Source organism: Vulpes vulpes, chromosome 5, assembly GCF_048418805.1.
Source record: "Vulpes vulpes isolate BD-2025 chromosome 5, VulVul3, whole genome shotgun sequence".
Taxonomy (NCBI): Eukaryota; Metazoa; Chordata; class Mammalia; order Carnivora; family Canidae; genus Vulpes; species Vulpes vulpes.
The window spans coordinates 83,752,195-83,766,629 of NC_132784.1; the positions used below are offsets into that span (position 1 = coordinate 83,752,195).

The 14,435-nt window shown below is 55.1% G+C and overlaps 1 protein-coding gene across 5 annotated transcripts in view; it reads left to right on the forward strand.

Annotated features, from left to right (window-relative positions):
* Positions 1–5,196: 5,196 nt before the first annotated feature.
* Positions 5,197–14,435, forward strand: part of CD44 (CD44 molecule (IN blood group)) — an 87,616-nt gene continuing 78,377 nt past the window's right edge. For 4 of the 5 annotated variants that reach the window (XM_072759111.1, XM_072759112.1, XM_026012849.2 and 1 more), the window contains exon 1: positions 5,197–5,466. In XM_072759111.1, coding sequence (XP_072615212.1) covers positions 5,400–5,466 — 67 coding nt within the window. In that variant the 5' untranslated portion in view covers positions 5,197–5,399. Of the gene's footprint in view, positions 5,467–9,768; positions 10,178–14,435 lie in introns of those variants that run through there. The other variant, XM_072759113.1, reaches the window with a different exon arrangement.

The following is a 14,435-nucleotide window of genomic DNA, read 5'->3' on the forward strand; positions in this document are numbered from 1 at the left end:
GCTCGAGACTAATTACTCATTCAATGTCATTTATGTGTCATGAAGATCGCTTCCCAAATTACCAGTTTATTTAGACTTCACTAACAATTATTTCACAGAAGGTTTTTTTTTAACCACTTTTCATTTGCATGTGTAGAACTCATAAGTCGAGAGCAAACTAAGAATGGATTTTTTTTTAAATTAAAATTGAATTGGAATAAGGGGCACCTGGGTGGCTCAGTGGTTGAGCGTCTGTCTTCGGCTCAGGTTGTGATCCCGGGGTCCAGGCATCGAGTCTCACATCAGGCTCTTTGAAGGGAGCCTGCTTCTCCCTCTGCCTATGTCTCTGCCTCTCTCTCATGAATAAATAAATGAAATCTTTTAAAAAATTGAACTAGAATCACACTTTATTATACCTTGCCAGATCGCTCCTTCTGTGTTAAGCAGCCCCGTGCGAGAATCGAATGTTCTCCCTTTAAAAGCGGCTGGTGGCCTGCTGTGTTTATAATCCTCAAATCCCATGATTCAGTCCCACCTTCCAGCCTTGCTCCACACACTCCTGCTCACATTTGATTTAGGTTTGACTTTTTTTTTTTTTTTTTTTTTTGCTTAAGAACAAGATTTATTACTAGTCAGAAGCCAGGAGGCCTGCCACTTTAGGAAAAATAAATAAATGAATCCTAGTTTGCCAGAGGGAGCCATGCCCAAGTTCCACTGGGTCTTCTGAAAATGGTCACCCAGTTGGGACACTGCTGCTTGCATTCGTCTAGAAAGTGTCATGTTGTCCAAACGCTTCTATCTTTTGGCTCATGTGCTTCCTGAAGTCACCCTATAAAATGGGGAAGAAAAGGAACAAGTAATTCATGCCTTTATATAATGCTTTTTTTTTTTTAATATAATGCTTTTTTATTGAGAAAGGCATATATGTCAGAGACAGGGAGTTGCCTGGAACTGAGGAGCTGGTACAATCAGTGTCTGAGACAGACATGCCCCTGTCCTCAGGTAGCTTAGAGGCTGGTGGGTCATTGAGCCCTACCATGAGTCCTGATGCCTTCTTTCACTTACAACTCATAGCAGATGGGGAGAAAGGTTTTTATGCACCTCATATTGTAGATGAGATAACCAAAACTCCCAGAGGTCAAGTGACCTAAGTGAAGTCACCCAGGCTGATCAGGGGTGAACCACAGCTCAGGTCTGGGCTTCCTCAGCACATGGCTGCTGATTCTGTCCTGGATTCTGGTCTAACAGTGTGACCTCATGTCAACTCAGATCCATTCAAGCTCTCTTTTCCAGTTTCCCACATCCCTGGTTGGGCTTAGAAAGGTAACTGGCGCAACACCCAGCAGAGACTGAGCATCTCAACTTAGTAAGGGGAAGGATTTCAGCTTTATGGAGGCTCAGAGAGGAGCAGAGAACATCTCCGTGAGACCGGCAGTATGGAGGAGCGGGCTGGGGGGCGCATCTGGGGTGGAAAGAGGACCGGGGGAGCTCAGAGAGGTGATCCAGGAATTCCCAAAGGTTGGCCCTGACTCAGTCGATTGCTAAGTCGGTTTGAAATGAGTCACTTGTGGCATGGGGGCGAACAGCCCCCGTTCCTCTCTAAGCTATCGGGAAGCAGGCACGCCGAATATTTCCTCCTGGGAAAACACTTCCTAATTACAACCCCTAGAATTTGCATGGCCCTCTAGAGTTTGTAAAGCATTCGCACACCGATTACTTCATCTGCTGATTGTGGACCTCACAAAAAAAAATGCTGAAGAGACCAGGTTTGGAGAAGACCTAGTTGAGTGCCTTATATATACTTTTTTCGAGTAAAATCCTTTATCGAAATGCAATGTCACACAGCAGTTCTAGTGTATAAAATTGATGAGATTGGAACTCATCATTGGGATGAGGGCAGGGTGGGGAAGGCACAGCCTTTGCTTTGACCCCGTGTCTGGTTCCAAGGGGTCTCCCAGGAGCCTGCACACTCCATCAAACGCAACAAGAAGTATTGTTGCAGTGAACACCCGTCCCATTTGGCTCTCCTCCTCTGAAAAAGGAAAGCTGGAGGCCCTGGAGGCCAAGGGAGGTGTCCAAGGCCACCCCCCAGCCAGTGCCCTCTCCACAGAACTCATCAGGGCTGGTTGCTTGGGCAGCCAAAGTCTGAAGACCTGCCTGGAGCTCGGTGTGCCCACAGGTGTTTTGGGAAGGTGCCGCCTTGGTGACTGTCAATTGTGCTACCGCTGGTGGCATTGTTCAAAGTGCCCGCTCCCCAGATGGGGCTCCTCTTTTCAGCCGGGCCACCCTGGGGACCCTGGAGCTAGCGGCAGCATGGCGGTTGGGGACAAGTCCAGTCATTACTCGGCCCCCAACGCTCTCCCTGGGAACACAAGAGAACAGCCTGTAGTCATTCAGGCTCTCAACTCAAAACCCTCACCCTGAACTAGTGAGAGGTTGCTATTGGCCCAATGTTTGTTTCCCCCAAATTCCTATTTTGGACATTTAACCCCCCAGTGCGATGGCATTTGGGGGTGGGGACTTGGAGAGGTCACTAGGTCAGGGAAGTGGAGCCTTTATGAAAGGGATTAGTGCCTTTATGAGACCAACCTGAGAGCAAGCCCCCTCCCCCACTCAGGCTCTGCCTCTCCCTCCCTCTCTCCCTCCCCCTTCCTTCCCACCCCTCCCCACCCCATCTCTATCTCTGTCTCTCCCCATCATGTGAGGATACAGGACAGCCATCCACAAACCAGGAAGAGTGTTCTCAGCTGAACTCAACCCTGCTGGCACCCTGACCTGGGACTTCCCAGCCTCCAGAACTGTGAGAACTAACTCTCCGCTGGTCAAGCACCCAGTCTGTGGCCTTCGGCGACAGCAGCCAGAGCTGACCAAGACCAGTCCATGACGGATGTACGGTATGTGTCTCTCAGCACAGTAATAATCGTAGCAACAATAACAACGGCAGCAGCAACAATAATAATACTTCTTATTTTGGCTCCCTATTTCCTGGGGGTCAAGTTCCAGCTCCCGGGTACAGCCTCAAACCTGAGCCGGGGTCTCCTGTCTTGCTGTCCTCCTCACCCCTTCGTCTAATCGAATATTCAAGCTGCTCTAAATGGCTCTCCGCTGCCCGAACCTGTCACGCGCTTTCACTTTTCTGTGCTCACTCACAATTCTGCTTTTAGTCATGATAACAAACGCATCTGCGGTGCTTACTCTATGCATATACATGCATAGATCTAGCACTTGCTATATGCAGGACGTTGGAGTCATTTAATCCTCCTCAATTCTATGAGGCAGATACTGTTATTAACCTCACGTTAGATGTGAGAAAACTGAGGCACAGAGCGGCTAAGGTACTTGTCTAAGGTCACCAGGGCCATGTATGAAGCCAGGCTTTCTGGTTCCTGAATCCTTGCTCTTCGACACGACAGAGTACTGTCCGTGGCTGGTGGATGTCTTGTCCTTGCAGTTTTCCCGAAAAATTCATCCTCCTCCTTTAAGACCTGGTCCAAATATCACCTCCACCGTGAAGCCCCCTCAACCCCCGTGGTGTTCCCCAGGAAGAGACGGGCCTCTCTTCTCTAGGATGGATAACAACGGTCTGCTCGCACGTGTTTTGCAGCACATCTCATACTGGGTGCTAACAGGCAGCTGGTGAGCCTGACTCCCGACCAAAGCGTGAGGCCCCTCAAGTTAGGGCAGATCTCAGATCTTCCTTATCTTGACACCCCTGAGCACTCACGACATGTTTGATGAATCAGACATGGCTGCATGCACTTTCTCTCAATTTCTTTCAATAAATAACAAAGTCACAAGGGAACGACTTCGGCTCAGAAATTCTGGCACAGCCCCTTCAGGATCTCGCCACAGTCCCTGACAACCATGACCTCTTTCTGGGTTCCTTACCTGGCAGGAAGGTTGTTCGGCGACACTCCCAGGGGTCCACACTGACAATAAATACTGCCGTTGATTTTCAAGTATGAGATCACCGTGTGTTACAGGTTGATATGAAACTATAATGCAAAGCATGATTTTTCCAACTCAAAATGCCTCTCCTGAAGAATAAGACAATCTTCCTTCCCTTTCTGAGGTGTATTGGGTAGGGAGGATGAGGGAAAGTGGATTACTGTTTGCATAGATAAGAGTCTAGATAGCAAGAGAGAGTAACAGGTGGATGTCTGGTCGATGTGAGAATGGATAAAATGGTGGATGATGAATGGATGGACGATGGATGGATATACTGATGAACAGATGTGGCTGGCTGGCTGGCTGGCTGGAGAAGAAGACAGTACACGGATGGATGGATGTAGGTTTATGAGGACATGTGGAAAAGGATGTCCCGGCGGGTGGAGGAAAAGTTGTATGGGAGGGCGATGGGATGAATAAGTGGTTGGATGAATGGATGGAGGGAAGGGAGGATGTGTGGGTGGGCAAGTGTATGGGGGGAAGGGAGGATATGTGGGTGGGCAAGTGTATGGAGGGAAGGGAGGATGGGTAGATGTGCCAGCCCTAGAGGACCCCCCCCCCTCCCGAGGATAGATGGGGAGATAGGTGAGTAGCTGGGTGGAAGGATGTTTGGGAAGATGAATGAGCTTGGCTGGCTGGCTGGATGAATGGGCGGATGGCCCCACGTGCCAGCCTGGGCCTGGAAGATGACACGTGGGTTGGGGAAGGGAAATAGCAGCCCCATCCACGGCCGGTCATCTTCGGCTTGCCCTGAGCCGCCCCGACAAAAAGCCAACGCCCCCCCCCCCCCCCAGCCGTGATAAACGAACGAGCCCGCCCTGTCCGCCTGGAGAGGACCCCAGGCTCTCGGCCCCGCCTCCGACGGTGAGCAAGGAGCACCCCCGGCGCCCGCCCATCGCGGCGCAGCACATCCAGGTGCGCCTGAAGCCCGGGGGAGGGTCGGGTCGGAGGCTGCGCCCCGCGCCGCGGGGGTCGGGGTTCGGGACCCAGGGACCCAGGGACCCAGGGACCCAGGGAGCCGTCGGCGGTCCCGAGGCCGCCTCGCAGCGCGCGGGGAGGGGAGCCGGGGCGTCCGGGGGCGCAGGGCCCCCCTCCCCGGGCCTCCCCGGGGTCCCCCCCTCCCCGGGCTGCGGGTGTCCGCGGAGCGCGGGGCGGGGGCGGAAGGGCCGGGAGGCTGCTGCGTCTTTAAACCTCCGCCGGCTGCTTAGTCACAGCCCCTCGCTTGGGTGTGTCCTGCGCTCGCTCCCTCCTCCCTCTTAGGTCACTCTTTTCAGCCCTTGAATAAAAACTGCACCCAACTTCCCAGGCGCCCTCATTGCCCGGCCGGACCCCAGCCCCCCGACAGGCTCGGGCCGCCGCGCTCGCCCCGTGCTCCGCCGGCATCACCGCCCCCAGCCCAGCCCCGCGCACCGGACCCCGGACCCCGCACCCCGGACCCCGGACCCCCGGACCCCGCGCTCGCGCCTCGCACCATGGACAAGTTGGGGTGGCACCTGGCCTGGGGACTGTGCCTCCTGCGGCTGAGCCTGGCGCAGATCGGTGAGTGCCTGCGGGGGCCCGTGGATGCGGGCGGGGGGCGCGGGGCGCAGGGCGGGGGGCGCGGGGCTTGCGCTCAGCCCTTGGGGAGACGCCGGCGGGAGGCACCAGCCTGGCTGGGAGGAAAAGAGAAGGAGCGGAGGAGAAAGTTGGCGGCGCGCGGTCTTGGCCGAGGTCGCCGGGACCGACCGACGGACCCGCAGAGGGACGGACGCGGCACGAGGCAGAAAGTAACTGTCCTGCGTGCGCGCAACCGGTGTCCGCACCAACCGGCTCCCGCGCCCCAGGGCGCCCCAGGCGGGCAGGCCGGTAGCCAGGTGGCCCTGGAGCAGCTGGGGTGGCAGCCGGTGGTGGCCCCGAGCCTTCCAGAAAGGGGTGCCTGTGCCCTGCGGCTCCCCAGTGCGCCCGGGTTGCAAGGCTCTTACAGTTGGCTCCCGGCCCCGACTCTCCAGCACTTGTGGGAACTTGAACCAGCTCTGCGAGGTTCTGGGTTTCCACGAGGTGCCAGCCCGGGGCAGGGAGCGCGAGGAGGAAAGGCGGGGACTGAGCCAGTCCTTGCACCCCCCCACCCCCCCACCCCACCCATGCCAATCAGTTAGGGGAAATCCAGGCAGTGATGTGGCTCCTATTCCCGGCCTGGCAGCCTCACAGCAGGGAGGGGAGCCTGGGCGGCGGGGTCCTGTTAGGAACCCTGGAGCTCGGGCTGGCTATATCCTAACCAAACAGGGTCTGTATCTTCAGTGGCTTTGGAGTGGGGTGGCTGCGTGTGAGGTATTCTGGGGAGACTGAACTCCGGGCGTTTCTTTCCCTTTGTCTATATGTGGACAGATAATTACATGGCTGATTTGCTTATTGCTAGCAAAATTAATTTTTCTTTTAAGAAGCGCCAGCTGGGTCATTAAGACAGCTCAGCCTATGGCTTGATTCTACTCAGCAAGTATTCAGTAACCCCGGCTCTGGGGGTACCAGGAGAGTAAAGACAGTCTGACCTGGGCACTTTAGACTGGGCTCAGGTGGGGATCGAAGAGTTAGATCCCTGAAACAGAAATAATAATAATAATGGTCACAGTAACGGAAGAAATGCCAGCGCCGGCCACCGTTGACTGCACACTTCCGTCGTGCCAGGCACTGTGCTAAATCTTTACAAGCGTTGACCTTATTTTACCCCCACGGGGGCGCAGTGGGAAGGGTCCTGTCACTAGCCCTGTTTCCCAGCGGGGAGACAAACGGAGGCCCGGAGAGGTTAGGTAACTGGCTGGTGTTCACGCGGCTGGAAGGCCTGGTGCGCGTGTGCACCCAGGTCCGTGAGGCTTTGCTTAGTGGAACTGCGTTGGACTCCGTGTGTGGCACAGACGTGCTTGGAAAGAGTTCAGGGGTCGAGGCCTGAGGGGGGACCAGAGGCTACAGAGCTCCAACGTGAACAGAGCTCCACCGAACCCTTGAAAGGCAGAAACGTTTGGGATGGCCGAGAGGAGAAACTCTGGAGCGCGGGGGGCGCCCTGGGCCGGCCTGCCTGGGACCTCCCGGGAGGCCCATTGGCCAGTTACCTGCCGGTGATGCCTTCTGCTCGGTTTCTGAGGCTCCAGGTTCCTGACTCCTACCCGGTCTCCCTGATTCCAAATATCAGGGCTGGACCCCCCTGATATTTGACACTGTCCCCAGTCCTTGAGGTTCTCCCAGACACCAGAGGCTCAGTCTTGCCCTGCGTTTTCATGGTCCTTTTGGACAGCATCATTTGGAGGAAGCGTGACAAAGTGCCAGTAGCAATAACTCCGGGGCCTTGGCTTTCGTGTGCTTGTAACGCTGTTTGGAAGGAACTGAGACTTGGAAGGGAGACGTGACTTAACAGCAGCTCGGCTGCGGGGAAGGAGGAAGAGGAGTGGGGTGGGGTGGGGGGAGGCAGTACTATCGCCCCAGCCCCCCGTGGGAGTGGGGGTGGGGGGAGGATTCAGGAGGCCTCCAAAGGACAACAAGGAAACTCTGGAAGGGAGCACGGCTTTGGGGAGGAAGAAAGGCTTCCTCCTGCATATCGGAAAGTAAAAAGTAGAGAAATGGCCAACACTGGACCCAGAAAGTAAGTTGGAGAATGGACACTTTGAATGAGGTGTCATACGCAGGGGGAAGAAGGTGGCCCTGGGTAGAGGGCAGTGGATGAGCCCTCCTGACGTCTCGCCTCCTCCTGTCTGGGACGACAGGTCGCTGCTTGGGAGGTGCGCCCCTGGTGTTGAGAAAGAGGGGTTCATCTGAGCGCCCCGGAGCTTGTGGGTGGCATGTGCCCTTCTGCTCCCTGTGAGCAGTAGAGACCCCCCCCCTTCCTGGGCATGAGGGCTGTGGCTGTGTTTTCCCGGGTGGAGAAGCAAGAAATGCATCACTGCCGAGGTTAGCATCAATTAAGTCCGTTGTTCCCCAGATACACATTGGACATCTTATTTCCTGCAGAGGCGCAGTGCCAAGTAGGTGTGTCTGAGGCTGGCAGCCAGTAGGAAGAGGTGCCACTTTCTTCCAAATTACCCCACGCAGGGGCAGCATGGGCCTCATGAAATTCTTAAGTTATGACAGATCTCCTTCCATTCATTCAAGAACTATTTCTTGACTCATTGTCGTAGACTCAGCCATGGGGACTCCAAGGACCATTTAGAAAAACCCTTCTTTTTTTCCCATGGAGGAAACAGAAAGAGGAGGAGGAGTGGCTTTTCCCTCTTGGAGACAGACTTAGGGCTGGACATTTCCAACCACAGGTCTCTGAAACACCCCTATCATCAAGGACGGTAATGAGCACCCCCTCTGCCCCTGCAGTGGGCAAAACACTTGTTTCACACCTTAAATGCTACATTAAACATTCACAATATATATTTTTTTTTAAATTTTTTTTTTTTATTTATTTATGATAGACACAGAGAGAGAGAGAGAGAGAGAGAGAGGCAGAGACACAGGCAGGGGGAGAAGCAGGCTCCATGCACCGGGAGCCTGATGTGGGATTCGATCCCGGGTCTCCAGGATCGCGCCCTGGGCCAAAGGCAAGCGCCAAACCACTGCGCCACCCAGGGATCCCACAATATATATTTTTTTAAGATTTTATTTATTTATTTATTTGAGAGAGAGCGCACATGCACACACACGAGCAGGGGAGGGGCAGCAGGAGAAGCAGGCTCCCTACTAAGCATCCCTCCCAGGCTCCATCCCAGGACCCCACAACCATGACTTGAGCCAAAGGCAGATGCTTAACTGATTGAGCCACCCAGGCGCCCCAACACTCACCACATTTTTATTTATTTTTATTTATTTTTATAAATTTATTTTTTATTGGTGATCAATTTGCCAATATATAGAATAACACCCAGTGCTCATCCCGTCAAGTGCCCCCCTCGGTGCCCATCACCCAGTCACCCCCACCCCCCGCCCACCTCACCTCCCTTTCCACCACCCCTAGTTCGTTTCCCAGAGTTAGGAGTCTCTCATGTTCTGTCTCCCTTTCTGATATTTCCCACTCACTTTTTCTCCTTTCACCTTTATTCCCTGTCACTATTTTTTATATTCCCCAAATGAATGAGAACGTATAATGTTTGTCTTTCTCCGATTGACTTATTTCACTCAGCATAATACTCTCCGGTTCCATCCACGTCGAAGCAAATTCACCACATTTTTAAATTTTACTCTGCTATATCCAGTTTGAGTTCAGGATAGGAATAATGATGTCGTTTTCTCACCATAAAGCAAAGTTGCTTCTCGAAGCCTGACACTGCTACTGCAGAGTTCCAGGTCCCAGGAAGTGGCGTTTCCTGAGCAGCGGCTCTGTGCTAGGCCCTCAGCCGGGCCATTGGAGTAGGTTATTCCATATGAGCCTCACGACAGTCCTGGGCATGTTTGACACTTTCTTAACGCCTTGTTCTAGACCAGCAAATTGAGGCTCAGGGAGATGGCATGGCTTGCCCAAGGACACACAGCTAGCAAACGGCAGAGGTGGGGTTTCCCACTGTCTAACGTTGGAGTGTTAGACTCCAGTGCTTACGCGCCTTTGATTCAGTACTTTGGAAACTGTGTGTGTGTGTGTGTGTGTGTGTGTGTGTGTGTGTGTGTGTGATTCTCCTACCCTCCCTGTAACATGTGACCAGCTAATGTGAAGCCTGGTGTGAATGGTTTCTCCCCCCCCTCCGCCCCATCTGCCCCCCCAGCAGGATGTGGCCTCTTGGCTGCCCTACCCTGGACTGACTCTCCCCAGCTTGGCCACAGCTGTCAAGAGATGCCAACCTAGTTATTTGTTACTAAAATAAGTCAATTCCCTTATCAGAGTCCAGCTGCCCTTCTAGACATGCTCTCATTTGCAGGCTTGGAAAAAAAGGGAGAGGCTGTTCCTTGTCTAAGAGACAAGTTAGGGCAATGCCTTCTGCCTGAAAATTAAGGAAGAGGCTCTGCAGAGGCCCTCACCCTAACCCCGCAAGCATTTTAGAGGCACTGACCCAGAAAGGCCCTCGTCACATGCTCCGTGGAAGCCCTCAGTGTTTAGCAGATTGTATGTGGCCCAACGAAGGAAAGTCTCGAGGACCCAGGTGGCAGGCTGACACAGTTGCCTGCAAAAGTCAAGGATTTTGAACTGAAAGCCAGTATGGAGCTCCGGGTGACACGTGGCTGCCCAAGTGAGATTTCAGATCAGTCTATGGTATCCAGGCTAATGGTGTCAAGCTAGGGTTCCCTGACAGCGTGGAGGTGGTGGGAGGTAAGCTGGCCTGCCCAGCAGTGGCTCCTGGCTGTAGCTGGGGCTGGGTCTGGGCTGTGTGGGGCTGGGGCTGGACTGGGGCTGGGGCTGGACTGGGGGTGGGGCTAGGCTATGTGGGCTGGGGCTGGAGCTGAGGCTGAGGCTGCTCTGGGCTGGGCTGTGTTGGGCTGGGGTGGGGGTGTGTTGGGCTGAGGCTCGGGCTGGGGCTGGGGCTAGGCTGTGTGGGGCTGGGGCTGAGGCTGAGGCTGCTTTGGGCTAGGTTGGGGCTAGGCTCTATGGGTTGGGGCTGGAGCTGGGCTGGGGCTGGGGCTAGGCTGTGTGGGTTGGGGCTGGAGCTGGGCTGGGCTGTGTTGGGCTGGGGTTGGGGCTGAGGCTGAGGTTGCTCTGGGCTGGGGCTGGGCTGGGCTGGGCTGTGTTGGGCTGTGGCTGGGGTTGCTTTGGGCTGGGGCTGAGGCTGGGGCTGGGCTGTGTTGGGCTGGGACTGAGGCTGGGGCTGGGCTGTGTTGAGCTGGGACTGAGGCCGGGACTGAGGCTGGGGCTGAAGCCAGGGCCAGGCTGTGTTGGGCTGGGGCTGGGGCTGCCCTGGGCTGCCCTGGGCTGGGCTGTGTTGAGATGGGACTGAGGCCGGGACTGAGGCTGGGGCTGGGCTGTGTTGGGCTGGGACTGAGGCTGGGACTGAGGCTGGGGCTGGGGCTGGGCTGGGCTGGGCTGGGCTGGGGCTGGGGCTGAGGCTGAGGCTGCTCTGGGCTGGGCTGTGTTGGGCTGGGACTGGGACTGGGGCTGGGGCTGGGGCTGGGGCTGGGGCTGGGGCTGAGGCTGTGTTGGGCTGAGGCTGGGCTGGAGCTGGTGCTAGGCTGTGTGGGGCTGGGGCTGGGCTGGGGATGAAGCCAGGGCTGGGGCTAAACTGTGCTGGGCTGGGACTGAGGCCAGGGCTGAGGCCGGGGCTGAGGCCGTGTTGGGCCAGGGCCGGGGCCGCTCTGGGCTGGGCCGGGGCTGAGACAGAGGCTGCGGTTGTGTCTCCCACCACCTCAGTTCGGCCAGCTCCACCCAGAGCCCAAAAAGGAAGCAGCTCTTGTGCAAGAGGGAGCCTAAGCAGGTGGCGGATGCTGTCAGACAAAGCATGGTCCTCAAAGGGGATCTTTTCTGCTTCAGAAAGAAATTCTGGGGGATTGCACAGCGAGAGGCCGATGACTCAATTTCCTTTGTGTCTCTGCTTGAATGGGAAGCACACGAGTGTTCTTGAGAACTAGCAGGGAGGGCCGGTGCGGTGCCTCCTACCTTAACTTCAAACCCTACCTCTTTACTCACGCGGCAAGTTGCAATTTTTCTTAAAAAGCATACCCCACCCCCCCACCCCCAGCAGGCCACCAAGGGTTTGGGAAGCCAGGCCCACCTGATAGAGTGTGGAAGGGGTGCTCCCTGGTTTGTGGTTGTGGACCTTGGCTGGGCACGGACAAAGTGGTCGTGCCTGCCAGGTTTCCCTGGAGAGTCAGGCTTTCAAATGTGCAAATGCTCTACCAATTGACGCACGGCATATATTTTGACTGAGCGTCTATATATTTTTCTACCAGTAAATGTGTTTGGTTTCGTGTGATCAGGGGTCAGAAGCTTTGCAAGGCGCTTTGCATAAAGGAATTCACAGCTTTGCAGCTCCTTTGTCAGCCAGGTGTCCGATTCAAATGACGCTTGGCTGAGAAAACGTGGAGAAATACTGGGGAGAAAAATTTACTATTCTTCTGCTCTCCACTTCGTGGTCACCCCAATACGGGAAGCACCAGGACAAGCTACGCATTGGAGTCCTGCTTGCTAGACGTGGGCCTACATGCACTGTGGGTGTGCTTGTGAGTGTGTGCACGCCTGAGCCCACGCATCTGCCCGTAGCGTGGGCATCTGCCAGTCGGGTGTCTTCTGTGGGCCCCCCGCTGTGCTGGGCACCACTGGGGAATCACAGGTGTGACACTGGCACCTGCAGCCAAGAACTTGGAACATGGTGCAGCTGCTGGGCGGCCTGGCCGTCGGAGACTGTGAGGCTAAGGCGTTGGTGACACACACAGCAAGGTGGGCGGGAGGGGGTGGCCATGGGGACAGGATGGCATTTGAATGTATGAAGAAGCAGGAGTGAGAAGGGGGATGTGTCCCTCTTGCCTGCCATCAGTTTACCCACTCTCGAGTATATGAGTTAACTAGCCCATACGGCCAACAAACATTGGCGGGCGGCCCACTCACCGCACCTGGGGGTTGGACACTGGGCGGGGGGTCTCATTATCAGAAGGCCACCTCCCTCGCCCCTGAGCAGCTAGCTCGCCCTGTGATGTGTGGCTTCCTGGGTGCTGGCTGGCCGTGCTCTCTGGCTTCCACGTACCCGGTTCGGGTAGTGCCCTGCCCCTCCTCAAGGTGTGACAGCCAAAAAGGCCTCTGGACACTGCCAGAGGGACGGTGGTGCTGGCGAAGTCCCCTCATGTTGAGAATCTGGTGTCATACGATGGCAGCCATTCCAGTAAGGTCGCCTCTGACAGCATGGTACCTGGTCCTCATAGGGCCCCTTTGGTAGGATAGGCGCCCCAGCCTCGTAGGGCTAAAATTAATTAGCCTCAAGGCTGTGCAGTAAAATCAGGCAGAGAGGCCTCTTTCACTTTGGGGGCCAAGGGGCGCTAATGACTTTCACTCCCCTCAAAGGGGGAAAACCCAAAGCCTGACCTGCCTTCTCTTATCTGACTTCTGCAGCACTGCGGGAGCCCCCTGACACCAGGGATTATGTCACAACCATATTGTGTGTGCGTGTGTGTGGTCCCAGATCCCAGGGTTGGCCCTAGCTGCCAGGAACTGTTGAACTGAAATGAATATGCAGACTACAGAAATAGCTCCATCCTATATATGGAAGCGTGCTGGACACATGCATAAGACAGCACGTCTCTCTGTGCGATAGCAGTGGGGATGGCTGTTTTGCTCAGGGCAGGGGTGAGCAGGGCGCTTGCCTGGTCAGCTGCCCACCACAGGGCTCATGCTCGGTCTGCCCAAACAGGGAGATCACCCATCTGTTTGTGGTTTTGGTGGCTGCTTGCTGTGGCTGGGGATGTCTCTCTCAGAACAGGGTTACCAGCTTCTCAGGCCAAGAAGGGAGTGGAAGCCAGGCAGCATGATGACACCAACCCCTAAATTTAAGCCTCAAAATAAAACACTCCCTAGCAGCAGCCCACTTGGAGATTATTTTGGAGATGCTGATCTGAGGTTGGACTCCTTAAACACCCCTCTGCCCGCCTCCCCCCCCCCCCAACTGCCACCATGCCTGCTTCTGGAAGGTGGTGGCACCCAGGAGAGAAGCAGAAGAGCTTCACAGAAGAGTGTCACCTTCTCTGTGGGTCTCCTGCAGCTCAGGAAGGGGCAAGGCTCCAGGGAAGCCTGCTGTCTGGTGGGGAGCCACACCGGCAACAGCAAACCGTGCCTCCTCTGTAGAGCTTGCTGAGTCTGGAGTTGCCCACACCTGGGGCAGGTCCTGCCTACCCTACCCAGGGATCACCTGCCCAGTGATGCTCGGACGCAGGGAGTCAAACGAGGAAGGAAGGGATGGGTGTTGTGGGGGGAAAGAACATCTCGAAGCCAGATCTTTCTGAGTTTGGTGTGCCCTGGCTGCCTGGGTGTGTCCACCCAAGTCGGCAAGTGGCCCTCGTGAGTGCAAGTGTGGGCATAGATAGGTCCTAGGTGGGTGGGGAGGGCTGAGTCACCGAGGAGGTGATTTGCAAAACCCAGGCCCCAAAAATCTTCCTCAAGTCCTCAGCTTTTGAGAGTAAAGGTTAATTGCAAAACTCCAGCGGGGAGAGATTATTTGCAATGGTGTCACTGCAAGTCTCCTCTGAAGGTGCCTATAAGTTCATTTTTCTTCCCCACAACCTTTCTGGACAGAGAGAGCTCTTGTACCTTTTGCACTTGTTTCTTTGTAGTTAGGTCTATATTTTTGAGATAACAATCACCACAATTAGTAACAATAGTAAATACTCATGGAACGTTAACCAGGTGCCAGGACAGGCACCATTCTGTGTCCTTTATACCGATTTGTTGAACTCATACACCAACCTTATGAAGTAATGGGGTTATCATCCCTCTTTTAAATATGAGAAAACTGAGCCATGGGGAATTTGAGTAACTTGTCCAAGGCCACAGAGCTGCTAAGTGATGGAGCTGGGATTTCAACCGAAGTGATGTGGCTACTGGGAAGCTCTTAGTTACTTCATTCCTGTGCTTCTCGTACACCAAGACGTCA